Below are 19,068 nucleotides of genomic sequence, written 5' to 3' on the forward strand. Positions count from 1 at the left end.
TTTCTTCAAATGTCAAAATGAAATGCCAAACATTGGCTGTTCTAGCGTATGTACATACACTGTTGGATAAAACACTGCAAGCAACAGCTTTCATAGATACAGGAACCATAGGATAATAAAAGAAATACCAAAATAAAACCCTTCAGATGTTTACTGAAACAGATGCTTACTCCAAAATACCGCACAAAAGAAGTCCTTGCAAAAGTGATAGTCATTTTTTTATAGAGTCTAAAATTACACTCTGCTAACCACATTATCTTCTCTTCTAGTCACTCACACATTTTGCACACCCATGCAATGGCAAGCAATGAATTGAGTACAGTGTGGAAACTTTGAAAGCCAATGTTTCTTCATTCTACCCTTTATATTCCTTGCCCTCTCTCCAACTAAGAATTCCACTCCCTCAGCATCTCCTTTGCTTAGTACTGGGTGCAGCTCACAGGTGGAACTGATAGCTGGTAGGTGTTCATTCTCTTCCTTCCCAGAAACCTGAAAATGAGAAACACTCCAAACACACAATTGCAATCTAGATGAGTCCATCAGTTTAGAGAACGGGATAAAGGAAATAAGTTTGCATATAATATTGTTCTGGTTCATTTCCTTGAAATGAACTGGCAATTCCCAGTTGCTCAACAAGGTAATAAGTACCTTCAGAGAAATGAGAAATGCTGTTTGACACCATGAATTTGGGCTGATTTATTGAAAACAAAAAAAGCCATTTAGGGTGAATTCTAACATTTATTCTACGGTTCAGCCACTGTACTGAACCCTTCCTTCTCCTTCCCCAGCATCGTCCAAAATGCACTCCATGCTACAGAGAAAAGATATTTATACTTACTTATCTTTTTTGTGTGACAATGCTACTGTCCAAGCTTTCTCTGCATTGGCCTGCTGACTCTATAGTATGCATCAAATTGCCTTCAGTCATATACTGGAAAAGGGAGATATGTCCAGAGCTGCAAGATGGAGCGCTGCAAGATGCTTTGCAGCAATTAGTGGTAGAAGAAACTCGCTGCCCAACATCAAGCTACTGAGAGGTGCCGTTGTTGCATTTTACGATGCAGACACCAATGGTGGCACATCTAATCATGAGTTTAGCTGGCTCCTTCACACTTTAGGCATTATGTTATGGAAACATAACAATACAGGTTATACAACAATACAACGCCTGTATTATTCTTTGTCCTTGTTTCCTATCAATCTTATTGAATCACGTACTACTCTAAAGAAAATACAGCTCTCTGGAAGTTTGTGTATTTGCTTAGCACCACTATTATAACACTGTTAGTCTTTTCCCCAGTCTCCTTCCTATGCCTTCTGACAAAGTTACTGGTATAGAAACACCAGCTCAAGTGATACACATGCCCAAATGAGAAATTACGCTCTACAAGCCAAATGGTACAGTTTGACTTCCTGCACAGACACCCAAAGGCACTCCCAAAACTTAAAGCATTCAGATTAGAATTGCTTTTTGTTGGCCACGTCCACCAATAGAGAAGCAGCACAAGATACCATTGCTGCCGCCAGTTGTCAACAGAAAAGCCGTAGAAGACAGACTGCACTGGCTGACCCACAGCAGCCAGCAGGGTACTGGGGAGGGCTGCGCTCCTTCCAGCCTCACTACTGAAGCCTGTGTACCCACGTTTGCCTTAGAACAATATAAGAGAGATCATTTCCACTCCTCAGGGCTTTTTGGATCACATGTTGACATAATACAATTGGGAAAAAATGATCTCATGAAACACATACTGTAGGGAGGAAAGGGAATAAAGGTATGTTTCACATTGATCTGGAAATATTTTCCCATATGAAATAGTTATGCTTGTCTCTTACAAAAATGTAATCCAACCAGTGTAGGAAAGAAACAGTGGTGTGCAGCACAAATTCAGCTAAACAAACAAAAAAATCCCCCACAAAACAAAGCCCCTTTATAATATGTAAATTTGAATAAAAACACAACATGACCCTCCTACCCCCAAGGAATGAAGGGAAAAACAACATCCCAACCAAACCCCAAATATCTGCTATCTGGGCTTTCCTGCATCCATCAGAAAACAAAGCAACTTCAGCGTGACAAAAACAAGCTATAAAACCACTAATTCCAACCTCACCGACAGTCACCTCCTGCCCTCTGGAACAGATCCCATCTACTGCTCTGATTTTCTAGAGGAGCCAGAGCTTCATTGCTCTGAGCTTAAATGCTCTTTTAAAAATGATCTTACATACACAATTACCCTACCACCTTCCCTTCTTTGTGTCCTAGAGAATATAGGAAAAACAGCATATTGATCTCTCTACTCTCATGTCCTCTCTCTCCTGCCCATCCTCACCATGCCAGACCATTTAGGCAATAAACTCCGCACAGCAACAGAATATTGCTTGATGCCTTCACACTGCCTGGAAACGTGGCTGGTTCCCACGTATGACAACCACAGCCAGGAGTGCTGAATAGTGAATGCGTGCGGAGGCAGACCCAAATCTCTTGGCTATGAAGCCTCTTGCATGGCCCTCCAGCCCACCCTACCCATCCCCCACGTAGCACACCGATAGCCTACAAAGTTGATCTGCAAAAGATGCCACAGAGGCCAAGTGCTTCACAAGAGGCATAAAAACTGTTTGGCTACTCTCCAGTAATGCCATCCAACAGAAAAAAAGTTTTTTCTTTTATCGAGATGCACACAAACCCTTGACATGACAAACCCACACTGTACAGCTGTTTGATTTTCCTCCTTAAATTTCTGATGCAGAACACAGCCTACATCAGAAATGCTCTGATCCAGTATGGCAAGTCATACATTCTTACTTTGTCCTTGCTCGTCAACAGGACTCAAAACACAGACTTTTTTTTGTAGACATGAGTATTAGTACACACTGCCTCTGGTACAATACAGTAGCTGCTTTTCTATATTTAAAAGCCATCTGTTTCTAATTAAAAAAATACTGAATAGGGTATCTTCCAAACATCTTTCCATGAGCATGCAACAAGGCTTCACTACTTTTAAATATATGAAAAAGTGATTTGGGGAAATTTTGAAGAACATTGAGCAACCCTGGACTCCAAATTGAAAAGAGATGCAATTTTTGAAGCACAGTCCTTTACCATGGAACGATAACTTTATCCTGAGTGAAGGAGCTTGTTCCTGGACACCGCAATACCCCACTCCAAAACCAATAAATCTGGATAATCTACCAATTACGCAGAAGTGTAAGTGTTCTTTGTGTGCACTGTATTTCTATTTAAGCTACTGAGCAGCATTTCAACTTAAGACTACATGATCTCCAAACAGACGTTGGCCAGACAGTGTGGCTGGCATCCAGGTTACACTGCAACACTGAAGGAAAACCAGCTGACACCCGATGCACCATCTGTACAACCTGCAGGTAACCATTTATCTCCACTCACTCTCCTGTTGCTCCCCCATCTAACACACTAGCCTATTAGCCACAGCTCTTCTGCAGGGAAGGAATAAAGACCGAAGCAAAGATGGGCACATGAAAACTTCAGAGAAGTTTGAAGGCCAGCTGACTGCCTCACTCTGCACTGCCGGTTCCCAAACCAGAACAAGTTTTTACGCTCATGGCTTAACCCTATTTTCATATGGCTCTATATAGGAAATGCCAGCACAGTGCTGGGCACAGCTGCATATACAGTCCTGCTTTAAAACCTTCATGAAATACTTCCTAAGGAAAAATAATTCTGAGGCATCTTTTAGAAATATTTAGGATATGTTTACTGCAGAGCTGCCAAATCGGTAAAGTAGCATGTTTTGGGGGGTTAGCCTCCAGAAAATAAGCATGTTTAATCTATTAGTTTTGTATTCAGGAGTTAAAATATTTATTTTTCTCTATCTCAGTTTTTTCATCTTTCTGGGGTATGACAAAGAACAACACCACGCCAGGGATCTAGAAGTGAGAGATTCAGTTCTGAAAGCCATGTGTGGTTCATAAAAACAACAAACCCACTCCTTCAACAGATGCTTAAAAATATATGCATGCTTCATTATTCTAATTTGTCTGCTCAGAGCCTAGTCCAAAACTGCAGAAAAAGTTCCAAAACCACATCAAGTGCCATGGAGACTGCTGTGCATAATAATAAAAACAAACATGATCAGCAGGCATTAAGGACATCAATCTGCAGGCAAACTCTGATTTCTGCCTAACAGCTGGATGAAGCATTTCCACAGACCAAAACATTAACACCACAATGTAATACGCAACTGGTTGCAGACAAACCAACCACAATCAGAATGGCCGATTTTCTAACTAGCACCAAACTGCGGAAATATGAGAAGCCAGAAAGAACAACTACTGAGATCTCTGGAAAAAGATTCAAATGTAGAGAGAAAGGCAAAAACATTCTGGAAAACACAAAAATGTACATTAAGCTGACAGTGTTTCAGCGTGGATTTGAAAGAGCAGTAACGTGAAACCTGTTTATTACGGTGCAATAATGATTATTATCTTGCCTCCAGGATTTTCTGGTTTTGTTTTGTGTTGTTTCCAAGTCTTCCAAACAATGAAGTTTTCTCACGTGCTTTGGCAAGAACTGAATCAGCAAAATTTAAGAGACCTTCAGACTGAAGGCCAGCTACAAAACTGGCCATGCAACCAGAGTCCATCAGACCCTCTAGATCACCTCCCGCCCTCAAAAACTAATGATGTACTGCAAAAGCTAATGTAAAACTGTCTTGCTAATGGCATGCACATACAGAAGAATGGGAAGCTTTGCTAAAAGAGGGTTAGATGTTTTCTTGACAAACCATTAATATGAATAAGTCTTGCTATTGTCACATTACATGGGATCAGAGATCTCGATTACTGGGATCTTTTAAAAAAGCACCCCTAATCCAGGCAAAGCTGATGCACAGCTTCCTTAAAGTCTGTATGTAAGTAGACAAATAACCTAGCAAGAATTTGACAGTTTAGCTGGAAGAAAATAAGTATCTTCTGTCAAGTATGCGGGCAGCACAAGGAAACAAAAAGCACGCCTGCCACTACAGCTATGAAAGCAGCTCTTACACGTAGCTGTTTCCACTAAGCAGAAGCAGAGTTGGTGGTACAATGATTAACTGGATTGTGATTTTGATGAAGCTTCTCTCAACTGCAGTTGAACAAAATTAACTGGAAAGTGCAGCAGCTCCAACTTCAAAACCTCCAGCCGTGAGGAAGCTGGAGGCCTCAGATGAGAAAGGGCTTCCTAATGCCATCCTGAGATCAAATTAATGGGTTCCAAACCCAAAATGATTCTTAAACCCCAGTTCTGAGATGTGCCCACATACAGCACAAAGCAAAAGCGTAAAAACCTAGAAATTACTAACCTGCACTTCGGATTAACCACAACACATGACCCTCTCAAAACCCCAACTCTTTTACCCACTCTCCTCCAGGCTGGAAGAATGAGACCGATACTGACCTTTCTAAAGACATTTCCTTAATGGTAACAACAACTAATGAGGCAGAGACGAAACACAACACTTACATTGGGGGGGGGGGAAGTGACAGCTCAGTAGTAGTTCCTTCTTCATCCACAACCAATAACAGATGCTTCAGAGGCCTGACAGGAACATCCCTTCCCTGCCACCCCCACTCTCCCTTAAAACACTAAAAATACAGTATTTTAGCTTTGGATGGGGAGGTAAGATATCTGTTGTATAAATGTCTGGATCAAGACTCAAAGCGTGATCACATTCATACACATATATAACATCTTGTATACATACAAATGCTTTCAGGTACAGGTATCTAGGTACATGCATGGATGGGAATTCCTGTACACAGACTTTGATCCATACCATATAATATTATTCCCATAAACCTAAAGTATGCTACAATTCCTATGAAGAAATCCATACGAGAAAAGAATATGAGCAGCATTTCACTCAACACCTGTATGACATATGCAAGAAATGAGCACAAATAATATTGCTCACTGTTCTCTTCGGGGCATGAAATCCTGATCCGCCAGGCAAACAGAATACCCAAGACTGCATGAGAGCAGAATTACTAACTAAGAATTGCTAATGTGCTGATCAACAAAATACCACCGGGTTACAAGCCACAAGACCCAAAAGTTCTGGAAAAAGATAATTTGAAAGGCACTCACATCCTTAGTGCAGCACATTTCTGTACCACCTCTTAATGAGTATCAAAGTGGTTAGCACTTTTTAAAAACATAGGCATCCACTTGTTTCCAACAATCTGTGGCAAGAAGTCATAACTACTGGAAGGTGGGTAAGGATTTACATATTGTACAAAATACTGCCCTCTGGGAGTGCTCATCCGAAGTCAGCTCCCATTCAAGTATCCTGGCTCCTACGGCAAGACAAAAAAATAGGCACTGACTTTGCTCACTGTCACTGTTCTCTGCAAATACAAAAAGAACTTCTCTTAAAAAACCATACAAATATTCAGGAAAGCCAAGAGAGCTACCAGAGGGCTTCCTTTGGTACATTCCTTGGTCTCACATTATTGCTTCTGATACTATTAAAGGAAAATACTATTTGTGTGTCTGAAAAGGTCCCCCCAAAACAGCCAGAGAGTTTATTTCCAAAGTACCAGATGTCATACTATTGGAAAACTTCTGTTAAGGCCTACTGAGACTTTTATCACAGCTTTGTCTTCTTATGTTACATGTATTCTATTATGAATACTGTAGTAGAAACAGAAGAAATATGTTGACTCTTTGACAGCAGAGATTAACTAAGTTGCTTCCCTTTGCCCTCAAGGAGGAAAAAAAATGGTATTATTTTCCCTGTGAGAATGCTCAAGATATAATGGGCAAGAGAAGGAAATACTTAGTGAAAATGGTTTAATAAATCCCAGCAGAAACAAAGCATCTTTTCACATACTTAAAAGTCTGCAAGGCTCCATGCTGACATTTGATGAATGGATGGAATAAAATGTTTTGCACCTCCTATGCCTTCTACTGATGGCATAAAGTCCCGGCTGGCACAGATGCTAGGTGAGCACTACAGTGAAAAACAGCTCCCTTCAAGTGCTACTGGATTTGCATAGTATGAGGATCTAAAATATTCTCGAGTTCAGTTTATTTGAAGATAAACACACTATCGAGATTCAAAACCAAAACAAAGCTTTTAAGATACCTTGATTACTTGCAAATGCAGAAAAGATAGCAGGAGTAAAGGAATAACTTAAGTCTGGGAAGCAGCAAGGCAATTCATTTTACTGAACACGGCCTAACACGATCCCAGCTCATTTCACCATGTGGTGGTTTTATGACAGCAACTGATTACTCAACAGACTTTGTATAAGTTAATGCAAGTGGTAAGCAACTTGCCTTTACCTTGGGAGCTTTCCTTGATTTTAAAAAAAGGATAAAAAAAACCCCAAATCCACTCTCCTCCAGCTGCTGCTCCTTTTCTCAAAAAGACAAGGAAACAGTGATAGAATAGTACTGATCCCCCCAACACACACACTGAAAGCCACACAACAGATTGTTTCTGACTGCTTGTATTCATAAAGTGTCTTTCTAGAATAATGAACAATCCTTAACATCTTTGATGATTACTGACCCAGGGACACAGCTCCACAAGTACTGGACCAGACAATCGAAGAAATGTGTTCTCCACCAAAAAAAACCTACATGAGATTATTTTCATCTCAACAAGATATTAGTACCACTTCTCAAGTCATAATGTCAGAAAACCAGAGCATAAAACCAAAGTTTAAATAGAAACACTATCTAAAAACATATTCAAGTAAAACCAAAACCTTATTAAAATGAAGCTTTTGTTCCGAGACCTGTGGTTTATGTTGGAGCAAATGTTGATGACCAACACAATACGAATTTTGTTGCAGTTGCAATTAAAAAATAATGGGAGCTACTTTAAAAAAAAAAAGCAACACCAAGCTAAAGCTGATAGCCTAACCCTTCTTGTATGAAGGAACAGCTCACCTTATTGTTTGTGTTTTAGAAGGCTGACATGTTAATGGCAGCACTACAAGTGTGCTGTTGAGAACAAGTAGTTCATGGCTCTGCATGATACTCGTCAAATTTCTGCTCCATATGTGAAAATGTGAATTAGAGCTACTGATGCTGTATGTGCTGTGAAACACACAAACATCACCATGAAATACTATCAGAGGACCGAGGCTTTGTCTATCACTTACTTGCTGATCCCAGCCTGTCAGTTGTCACTCTCTGCTGTAAAAAGCTGTCCATGAAAATCTACCATAGCCTCCCTTATCCCCACTGTTCTAGCACAAGATAATAAAATATGTATTGGGCCAGAACAGTAAAAAATCATGCCCGACTGCTCTTGTTGAGTACAAACATGAGAGTAACCTCGAAAACCTCTAACTGGCTTGCCAACACTTAGCTTTTCTAACTATTATTTTCTAGTACACAAGGGTGACATGAGTTAAATATGCTTAGATTCTTTGTTAAAATTAGTTTGCTTTGCTTCTTCCTGTACCATAAACAGCACCTTTGCATTAAGGAAAACTCTAAACTTACTACAAAATACCTTTTTTCTGGTCATTTTGACAGCAGTTCCACTTCTACAGAATAACTTTTTAACATACGTTTATTAAGTCCTTCATTGTTCATGGTAAACCCCTATTTTAAATACACACAAGGCTCTTGAGTGATTTTGACAGGCTCATGACTCAATCTTCTCACCATGGGTTGAAATAATGACACCGAAGGGAAAATTTCACCACCTGGAACTCAGCTGACACTGAAGGAACAAATCCAAAATTCCTCTAGTATTATGAAGGGACCAGTAACATATCAGCTTCCCTTCTGTTTCTGACCATCTCATCTTATTCTCAAGTAAATTCTGGTTTATTTTAAATGAACGCAGGAAAAAAAGGAGGAGTATGAAAGCAAAATATATGGAAGAGAAAGAATCCATGAGAAAAAACCAAAACCTCAAAACAAATAAACTAAATTTCTACATAGCATTTTGTCAAACACACAAAGTCTTACTAGGAAAGCACTAATGAAAGAGCCAGTCTCACTGCTATCCAAGTGAACTAAGCACTGTTATATAGTATCCACAGTGCATATAATCACATATGATACCACTTTTGGTGAGAAAAAAGGCTCTTCTAATGAGGAGATTAAGCTAAACGAATGCAGAGATTAAAAAAAGGTTAAAATTAAGTACAAGCACTCTTACTAAAGTGCAGTTCTTTTCCAAGCATTGTGTGAGTGTTCAGGAAGTAGCAAGAAGCAGTGCTGGCGACAGCGCGGCGCTGCACTGAGCAGCTCACCGCGCAGCTGAACGTTCATACTGACCTGCCCCAGCATGTCTGGTGCGATGGGAAACGTGGGCCAGATGGCTGAGTAGACACCGAAGAACACCAGCCAGAGCAGCATGCTTCCCCAGACGGCCAGGTGACTGAACTGTCGAGGAGAAGGGAAAGAAGGAGAGTCAACACAGGGCACTTCTCCATCCACCTAACCCATAGGTATTTCTCTGTTCAGGTCTCCGTCGGTCTCTCTCAGGCCTGTCTACCGCACTTGGTTTTACACCAGTAGCACAGGTTGTTTCAACAGTATAAACCAGCTCTCCTCTTTAATTTTTGCCTCACTACAGGGTAGACATATGGTCCTCTCAGCCAATCTGTCTTTCTTGGGGCTCCAAAATCTCATCAGATTTTCCTTGGTACTCTGATTTCTCTCACCTAGTGCCTGCTTCCTGTTGTGCACATGCCAGGTTCAACACAAACATCAAAAGGTAGAAATTTTCAAAGGCTCAGGTTAAAGTTCACACGGACCAATCCCTCATGGCAGAGGGCATGCAATCAAGCCATGTGCACCACTCGCTGACCTTTCACAGAGGAAGACTCAGTGCTGCGTAATGCACTACCACAATCAACATCTACTAGTCACCTTTGCTTTTTTTGTTTTAAAGGTGTCCTAAGTGATGCGATGCAGTATATATCTTTACTGCTTCTTTAATCTGTAGACTCACTAAGAGTAAACAAAAGTAGTATTAAAGTGGCCAAGAGCATGTCCAGAACAGACTTCATTTCAGTTGCATTAAAGTGATTTTTCCTACGTACCCAAACTATTTTGCTGTTCAGGATGATTTAAGCTGTTCTACTTTTACACTGCAGTGGATGGAATCAGTAATTTCAGTTGTAACAAGCAACTGAGCTCATTATTGGCTCCAGCTTTTGTGGATGCCAACGACTCCCATGGCTGATGACTTTGGCTCCAATTCAGTGAAGTACCTGCATAAATCTTAATTGCTAATTACATATGGGTATAGGAACATGGGAATGAATTCACACACTGGTTGCTGTGGTGGACCCAGTGTGTGTGTTTAGTTCTCAGCTTTATACTTTCTATCTGATGACTGTACTTGTTGACTTTTTGAACAGTATGTCTAAGAAACAAAGTGTCTGAGTATTGCAGTTCTGCCCGCTGCGAGATAGACACAAACTTCTGGAAGGAGGATAAAGTTGCTCCTCCTCTGGAAGCACTGAGCATCCTCAGAAAGGAGAGCTTTCTCCAGCACAGGCAGTAAAAGCAAACAAGCACAGAGTCTGCAGCACCAGTGCAGTGCAGACTGGCAGATAGCTGGGAGAAACTGGAAGCTGCCTTACAGTAGAAGCATTCATATGGCAAAACATCAGAAGCGATGGAAAGAACACTCTTCTAGGCACTCTCAGAAAGCTGGAATTTTGTTCAACCCTAAAAGTTGCTAGGCTAATGAGCAGTACAGTGGGCAGGAAGATTTGTTTTCAACTGGAGATCTGACCAGAACTGCTTTATTTTAAAACCCCCACATTTTAAGATTCAGTTTTAATGTGAATAAAAACTAAGAGACTGGAAGGTTTTGGTGTTTTGGTTTTTTATTGGTTTGTTTGGTTTTTTGTTTTTGGTTTGGTTTTTTTTTTTGGGGGGGGGGGGTGGTGTTAACACTTGGAACAAGGGGGATATTTTACCCTTTCAGTCTACTTGCTTTTCTGAAAACTAAGGACAATTCATGTCAAGATTCTGACTAAAATAAAGCCTTGCCACAGTGAGCAACTGTAGTGCTCAGCTCCCCAAAACACAAGTACTGCAAGGTTGCTGCAAGAACTCATCTTTAAGAAAAGCCAGCCCCATGTAAAGGCAGAACAGCACCAGCACCGCTTTCCCAAAGGACATGACTGACACCTTCTCTTGAGCCACACAGCCTTCCTTCCAAACAAGTCGACAGAAGGCTCTGGATAGCTTGGACTGATGCTTCCAAGTTGCAAGCTCCTACAGACTTTATGATTAAAACCAGCAATGATAAAAGCAAGCAGGGAAACCAGTCCAAGACACAGTCTTATTTTTTTTAAGAGGTGTATTTATGCTATTGAAATGACATTGGTTTTTTTGTCTCCCTCCTGATTTTCTTCCCTGTCTGCTGGTAGGACAGTTTGAGTTTTGCAGCTTTTCACCTTGCCCTTTCCAGCTCAGCAAAGACTTTGCTCATTTAATGCTGTCTTTATCTTCTCTCGTGGTTGTCCCAATCAAGTCTTCATCTCAGGCTTGTACCTGCCTGAACTGCTTCTCTACCTTTAAAAGAGCTTCTGCTTTCAGGAAGAGCCCTTCTTGCCCTGCTTGAAAATGTTCCTTATACTCTCACCCCACCAACCTTTGCACTGTTGATTCTCCACTGATCTCTGTCATTTACCCCTGGAGAATTCATGTACAAAGCAGAAGTGAGTCCATCAGATGTGTTAAATGAATGAGAGTCAGAAAAAAGAAATCAAGGCTCTCACATAAAAACTAGACATGCTAAGGCTATCCTCTGCATCCTATTTACCTGAAATAGTTCATATAGCATGGTAAAGCAGTGAAGAAAGCTGTAAGTATTTGGGAAAAAGCCTAGTGCGGTGTTCCAGATAGGTAACACATAACATGAAGCTGCTTCACACAGCTCCAACATGCGGATTTCGTTATGCAGCACGTTACCACTTTTACGGAAGCCTTTCTTTCCACACTGCCGACTGGATATACCAGGCTCCCAGCCACTTCGAATCTGCATTATTTATTTAAAGCTTTCAGCTAAACCCATCATGTTCTCCCAAGTGGCAGCATCCCTCTCACTCTCAAGAACAAATTGCATGTAACCAAGCCACTTGATGATGGAGAAGAGGCTTAACTCAATGTTGTACATTTAATACTCTTCAAGTAACCTAAAGATTCTCTGTGTGTTGATTCACTCACAGCTGAAACAATAACTGTAATCAACATCAGATTCCAAGATAATGAGAGTCACTGGTCCAAGCAATGGGACAGGAATTAGAAATGTATATAGAAAAACGCTGATTCTAAACACAATGACTTTTTTATGCATAACAATAATTTCTCCATAAAATGCCAGTGTTAAAGAAAACTGAGATCTACTAAACGTTATGGTATCTTTCAAAATAAAATTTAGATAATAGGGGATCATAATTATTCCCAAGTGACTGAAAAGACACCAATTACCCAGGGAAGGGGAGAGAGGAGGAACCATCAAATAATTCACAACATAACAGGATCTAAACTGGCTCACATGCCTCCAGTGCAGACTTGGATACATCCTCTTCTCGTGCATGAGGGATTAATTTAAGTATTTTTGCATTTTAAAATGTTGGTACGCAACATAGAACTTATGCATAAGCAACAGCAAAAAAAGAACAGATTTTATCTTCAGATGAGAGAATGAGGCAGAGAATATTAGCATCTCCCTAATAATTAAATAACCTATACAGATAGTATTTCATCTTTAAAATTCAGAACAGACATCAGCTCATTAATCTTAACAATTCCTCTGGGAGGAATGAAAGAAAACATTTCACAACTAACAGAAGCAATGAGGTTAGGAGATTTAAGCCCAGCCCCTCAAAGAAACTGCTAAACTAAGAATATGAGAGTCCTCAAAACAGCTTTGTCTTGAGGGCAGCGTCTTAGTATGTCATGAAAACTAGATTCCCATAAGGCATCTCACAGGTGGGGAGAAACAGGGACTCCATCAAAATCAAAAGATTAGTGTTTCAGAGGAGCTGGGGGAAAGAAGGGGAGAAAGGTGTCAAAGGTTGATCAACACAGGAACCTTCCTACCCTCCATATTCTTCAGAGGTCACTGCCCTGCTGGATTCTGACACCTGTCAGTAACAGAGCTCGCTCTCACTGCAAGTAAATGTCTCAATCTAGGAATCAACATAACCATTTGACTAACACCCTTATTACACTAAGCTTCCAAACAAAAAAAATCTCATCCAATGTGAAGTCACCAGTGCTTTTTACTAGCTTCCAAGACATTTTCAAAGCCCAGTTGTTTATCTATGCGCAGACACCTTTCGTTCCTTATTGCATTGATTTTTAAAGGGGCTACAGAGTACAAAGATGATGTTCTTGATCTATTTCCTTAAGCAATTACAGTAGTATGTTGATTTCATGCAAAATTTACTCAATTTTAAATAGGTATGTTGGCAATATACTTCTAGTGTTCTCTTCCTACTTCTGACAGGTTGCCCTTTTTCATCACAGATATCATGGGATCTACGAGTTCATTCTCCTCTCACATCCATTACTTACAGAGCTTTGCGACTTATGCTGACAAGATAGATCCAATTAAAACACTAAAGCCTCAAATGATTTTTAGTACTTCTTTTCTGTATTAATAGTCACTGAGGAGGAACGTGTTCTAATAAAATAAGATATACTGGAAAGTACTTACTCTAGTCCACGCAGTTGTTTCTAAGCCAGCTTTCAGACAAACAGTGACTACAACATACTGCAAGGAAAGAAGAAAGAGACACCTTCAGTACTAACGCTCTCAAATTCAAAGGTGTTCATTGCCTGATCTCCCCTTTACACCTAAAAAGTTACTACCACTTAGGTACCAACCCAGGACCTTGGCAGTGTGGGATGGGGGAAGGACAGAGCAGAAGATACTGTTGGTGCACGTCTGGAAAAAAAAAGAAATGAAAAAAGAAGGAGGGAAATCATGCAGACAGCATAAGTTTGATTTTATTTTACTTGTACACTTTCTTCTGGTTTACATCATTTTCTGATGGGATAAAAAAACTGTAAAGAAATTCTACCACTCAAAAATTGCTAGGATACACAAACTTACAGTATAAACTATGTTTCCAACAAATAAATAGTCAATTCCCTGGCCATTTGTGAATACTGCATCTGAAAGGAAAAAAAAAAGAGAAATTATCACATTTGTTATCAGTTTATTAACAGACTAGAAGAAATAACAAGGAGATTTTCAGGAGAAAATAACTGGTCCCAACCTTGCCTTTTAGAACATTTAAGAGCACTTTTAGAAGCTGTGAGATAATGGTAATGCAAAAGTTGTCGTAAGCCAGGACTGAGACACGATGCTTGGATAGAGCATATATCCATAGTCCTGGTTGCCAGAAGCCATTCTAGCAAAATGGGAAGTGTTTGCCAGACCCTAACGCGTATTTTGCCCGTAAGAGCTGAGGTATGTCAGCGTCACTTGTTCTGTCACCATCTGTTCTGTACTACTTATTGACACCTTTAACAAATCCCATTATTTGCTGTGCCTGTGAAGAAAAAGCCTGTAAAATACCAGCTGATTTGTGGTGAAATAGAGCCGAAATAAGAAAAGCCGCAAAGGTTCCATCTCTAAAGGACACGTGTAACATCTAAAATACCTTACTGGAGGTTAATTCTGTACCTGAGCAGCATTCAGTCTACGCACCCTTGCCCTAGTCAAGCGTGCGCAAGGGTAAGTACATGTTAATCTACCGTTTGAAAGTGCCAACCGTGGCAATACTTCAAATGTCTGTTTAGTCTTTCTTAGTCCTTGTTGAATAAAAGCGGAACACCATGAAAGCACATTCGACAGCCACACTAATGCCAAATGAACTTGTACTCACAGGAGCTTTCAAGCATTACTCAAGCATGATAAGTAGTGCTGTTTTCACAGGTTTTAAGACAACTGCTAGAGAAATACACAAACAGCAGGGATGAAAAAGGCTTAAGATAAAACCTTGGACCTGTTCCTAAACACATACTGCCTAGCACAGTGCTTCTACTACAAGGGTACCATTTTGCCAGATTTATTTGCAAAACTGGATCTGACATTCTTAAACTAGGGTCATCTACTTAGTTAACTACGTTCCAGTAACGTAGGCCTCCAGGATCAGTAATTATTAAGTCTACAGAGAAGAGTCCCTGACACGCTGACCTCTGTGGTGAAGACTGCTCAGCTTATGGGCAAAAGGACTATATATTTAGTCAGTGCAGTTACCCCAAGCTACTTGTTATGTTTTTCTTCTACAATGGCTGGATGTGGTTGTCTCCAAAGAACTGACAGTTTGTGAATGTTCTCCAGAAGTTGCTGCTTCTATATCCCTGCTTTCTTTTCTCTTTGAAACCCCAACTACTAAGAAACAGCACCAGATAGACTAGTCACTAACATTGCAACAGGAGCTAAAGCCTGAGACAGCTTGGTTAGGAACTGGTTTGTTTCTAGCCGCTGGCATCTCTATCAGCCCAACTCCTCCCCGGTACTCTGTGGCTTCAGGCATTTACCACATCATTCACAAATACACATCAAGTTTTAACAGTCACTTCACTTGCTCTTTCCTCTAGTGTCAATGAAAAAGGTGAAGAGCACCAGAGAATTGAGCCTTCCATGTCCAGTGAACCCTGCTGATGCCAGCAGTCTCAGTTTATTAAGAAAAAGGCATGCCTAAATACATATTGGTTTTGATAGATCTAGAATAAACTGACCTAATGACTTTGCTAATATATTGTTCTAGTGCAACAACACAGTGCATATTTAAATAATTGAATAATTTTGGTGTAAATCTCAATTTTTTTAAAGGTACATTTTACTGCATTAAGTTAATGCCTTTTTCCAGTGGTTTCCACGACCTTCCACTTTGGGAGGCTAAGCAGTCCTGAAAGGAATGATATTTCTGTTAATGAGAACAGCAGGACGCTCAGTGAACATTCATTTCTAAAGCCATACAAGTGCCCATTCATAGACTATATGCACTTCACATTCTAAGGAACTTGAGAGGTTAAAAAACATCCCAATGTGAATGGTGCATTTTTGTCTCTAGCACTGAAATCCCTTTTTCCCCTTGGAAAGACAAAGAAACTTGAAAATTCAACATTCATTCCTCTTCAGAAAGCAAACTAAGCAACCTATTCAAAGGAACTCAGTAAGTTACCATTTAAGCAGGTGAGTATTCCAGTCTTATTTTAATTGTTGAAATTAATATTACATTATCTATTTAGAAATTAGTTAGAAAAACATTTATGGAAGACTAAAACAAAACCTGTATTTTTCTTTAACTGTAACCACTACAGACATCAGCCTAAAATTTCTGAAGTGGGATTTAAAGAAGAGCTAGTCGAGATTAACATTTCACATAGATATTTTTATGTGAAACAGAACAACAAAACCCCTCAAATCAAAACAAAAACCAATCAACCATGAAAACCCTCTCCCCAAAACTGAACCGAGCTCCCAGCCCACATACGGAGAAAAGGGAAGTCCCTTTCTTGTCTTGTCCATCAGACAGCATGTAAAGCCACCACTGCGGATACGATACTGACACTTTAGTCAGGTAGAGGAACATGAACCTGCCTCCCAGAAGTATCTTTAACATCATGCCTCTGATGTGAGCATTCATCTTCTCTCCCTTTCCATTTCCTTTCACCTCCTCCCCAATTAACCCATCCTGGAGCTGAGAAAGTTGTTCTGAAATTCGTGTTTTCCAGGAAGGAGTTCCAGTTTTGAAAAATTCATTATTTTAGATAAATACTATTCGCCCCTGCCCCAAAATTCCTCATCTGATCTAGTCCTATTTCTTACAACAGTAAAAGAACAGATTTCCCATGGTTCTTCCTGCCCACACAACTATATTGCAAAGCTAGGTAGGAACCACATGGGATTTACTGTTCCCTGAAATACCATGTAGTTGCATTACCTTTCATGGAAAGCAAGATTTAATAAGACTAATTTGTACAAGAAAAAGTCTCATTTCCCTAATATCTCTGACTCTTGATCTGGTCTACTTCCATTCTAGCCAATTAATTTTTTCCACAGACTTCAACAGTAGTGAAATGTCTCTATTTTATCCTACATTTTACAGTACTGTGTTATGGAATGGGAAAGGTCCAACAAGATATAAAGCAAATGGTTGTAATACAGCTGCTGTAAGTACATTATACAGTAAAAAGTTTAGATCTCAACCCACTACCAAAAAAAAAAAAAAGGGCATTTTACAGAACATTATTCACTATTCGAGTAAGACTTTTTGGCAAAGCAGCGGTTTAATTTTTCACGTGTTAAACTCACTATATGAACAATAATTATGTTAAATTAGAATAAGTTCTGAAAGCCACTAGATAACTAGCCAAGTTCAGCAGCTACAGCCTATTGAGCTGTCTGTCAGCATTATTTTCTTGGGACTTGTCACGACCTCCTGTTCTGCAAACACACTGGCTCTCTGAGACTGAACATCAGTTACTGATGGAAGAAATAATGAAGCCTTTACCATGCTCCAGCACTTTCAGTGGAAACCAGAAGAGAATGATGGAATGGATCAGGGCATTGATGCAGTGACCCCAGAAAACCTGAGGGAAAACAAACCAAGTTGTCAGTGAAGTCCAAAACTCTTGACCTCTCTCTAACTCCTAACAAACATCTCATTGTGTAGTTAAAAGTCACACAATGTTTGTCCTGAAGTGAAATACCTAAACGTCTGCAGGACCTATTTGCTCCTACAATTTCTGCTCTTTCACAAGAAAACACTGGTCGAGTTGGATGGTTTTATTCTAACAACTTAAAATATAACAGGCAAGCATGCTTGCAATTTAAGATCTTTATCAAAATACAGCAAACAGATGGAGTCACCCTTCTTTAATTACCTCAAAGAATTATATTAAAAGATTCATCAGTACTATGACATGTTTTATTTTCTTTTAACGGGCAAATACATTGTGCTTCACAATGTTTCACTTACAGATAATGCTGTTTTGCACAAACTAGAGCTTTACGTACTCTACAATTTCCTCTCTAAACAAATCAATCGTACAGCTTCCTCGATTCAGAAGTACATTTAGATGTGCCTGTTATGGAATAACAACAGAATTGCGAATGATGGCATTTTCCGGCTTTAAATAGCAAAACAAAGCGAAATGTGTTCTTCAAAACTCAAGGTCCAAATAAACCAATTCAAATTTTATCTTCCAAAAGAACTATGGGAATAGAGCTATACTATTTGTGAAAAAGCCCTCTAGTAGAGAGCATTATGACAATTTGTATATTAAATAAAATCCAGGTGATGTTATCTAGTTCCTGTTAAAGTGGTAAACTCACCACTTACCAGTAGTTGTGAATTGAAAAGTCATACTCTGATACAAATCTTATTTTGAATTGAAATTTATGGATATTTCAGGACCAGTTTCAGTTGAAGCCATAGCAGAAAATCCTTATTTAAAAAAAAAGGACTTTTTTTTAAATAAAAAATTTAATCCCTTGAAAAGAATGGGGAGGCAGAACAATCTTAATCTCAGTGGCTAGCATAAAGCAGAAGTAACAGTGGGGAATAAGTTATTTTCTAAAAGAGAAAGACCTGGAAAATCAGAATGCATATGGTTATTCTTAAAGAAACAGACTTTTCCTTACCCTTGTGTTGAACCCATCTGCATTTTGAGTAATTTTGTATAACTGTGGAAATCTAAGCATACTATCTTGAGTACACGATCGTTCAAAAATTCCCAGAGTAAAGGGTGGCAGCGCTGTGAAAATCTGCAAGGAAAGCAAATACTAATTAAAAGCAGCTATTACTTTTAAGTGGATCTCAGATAATATTTCAGTATCTAGACAATAGCAAAATTCCCACAGGCTTCAGTGAAGACATATTACCAACTAGCATGTTATTTGACATAATTTTCCAATCTCCAAACAAGTCCAAACATGAATTTCAGCAATTCATAACTCTCAAATATTGACTTATGAACAAAAGAAACATGAAAGAAAATTCGGACTATTAACCAATTAGCTTAAACCCAAGAAGTTAAGTGTCATTAGCTTCTGATGTACCAGCTAATCTAGCGAGGGTAAAACACATCAG

General features: G+C 39.6%; 1 protein-coding gene across 8 annotated transcripts in view; it reads right to left on the reverse strand.

Annotated features, from left to right (window-relative positions):
* The window catches only part of ATP8A2 (ATPase, aminophospholipid transporter, class I, type 8A, member 2), a 310,653-nt gene that overhangs the window by 97,531 nt on the left and 194,054 nt on the right, over positions 1-19,068 (reverse strand). For all 8 annotated transcript variants that reach the window (XR_774672.1, XM_010572662.1, XM_010572661.1 and 5 more), the window contains 5 exons: positions 18,621-18,743; positions 17,488-17,566; positions 14,073-14,134; positions 13,674-13,730; positions 9,263-9,370 (listed from right to left, as the gene is read on the reverse strand). Coding sequence is in view for 7 of the 8 variants with exons in the window: in XM_010572662.1 (XP_010570964.1) it covers positions 9,263-9,370; positions 13,674-13,730; positions 14,073-14,134; positions 17,488-17,566; positions 18,621-18,743 (429 nt within the window). In the remaining variant the exon portion in view is untranslated. The remainder of the gene's footprint in view (positions 1-9,262; positions 9,371-13,673; positions 13,731-14,072; positions 14,135-17,487; positions 17,567-18,620; positions 18,744-19,068) is intronic.

The sequence above is a fragment of the Haliaeetus leucocephalus genome, unplaced genomic scaffold (assembly GCF_000737465.1).
Source record: "Haliaeetus leucocephalus isolate CR32 unplaced genomic scaffold, Haliaeetus_leucocephalus-4.0 Scaffold351, whole genome shotgun sequence".
In the NCBI taxonomy this organism is placed as follows: domain Eukaryota; kingdom Metazoa; phylum Chordata; class Aves; order Accipitriformes; family Accipitridae; genus Haliaeetus; species Haliaeetus leucocephalus.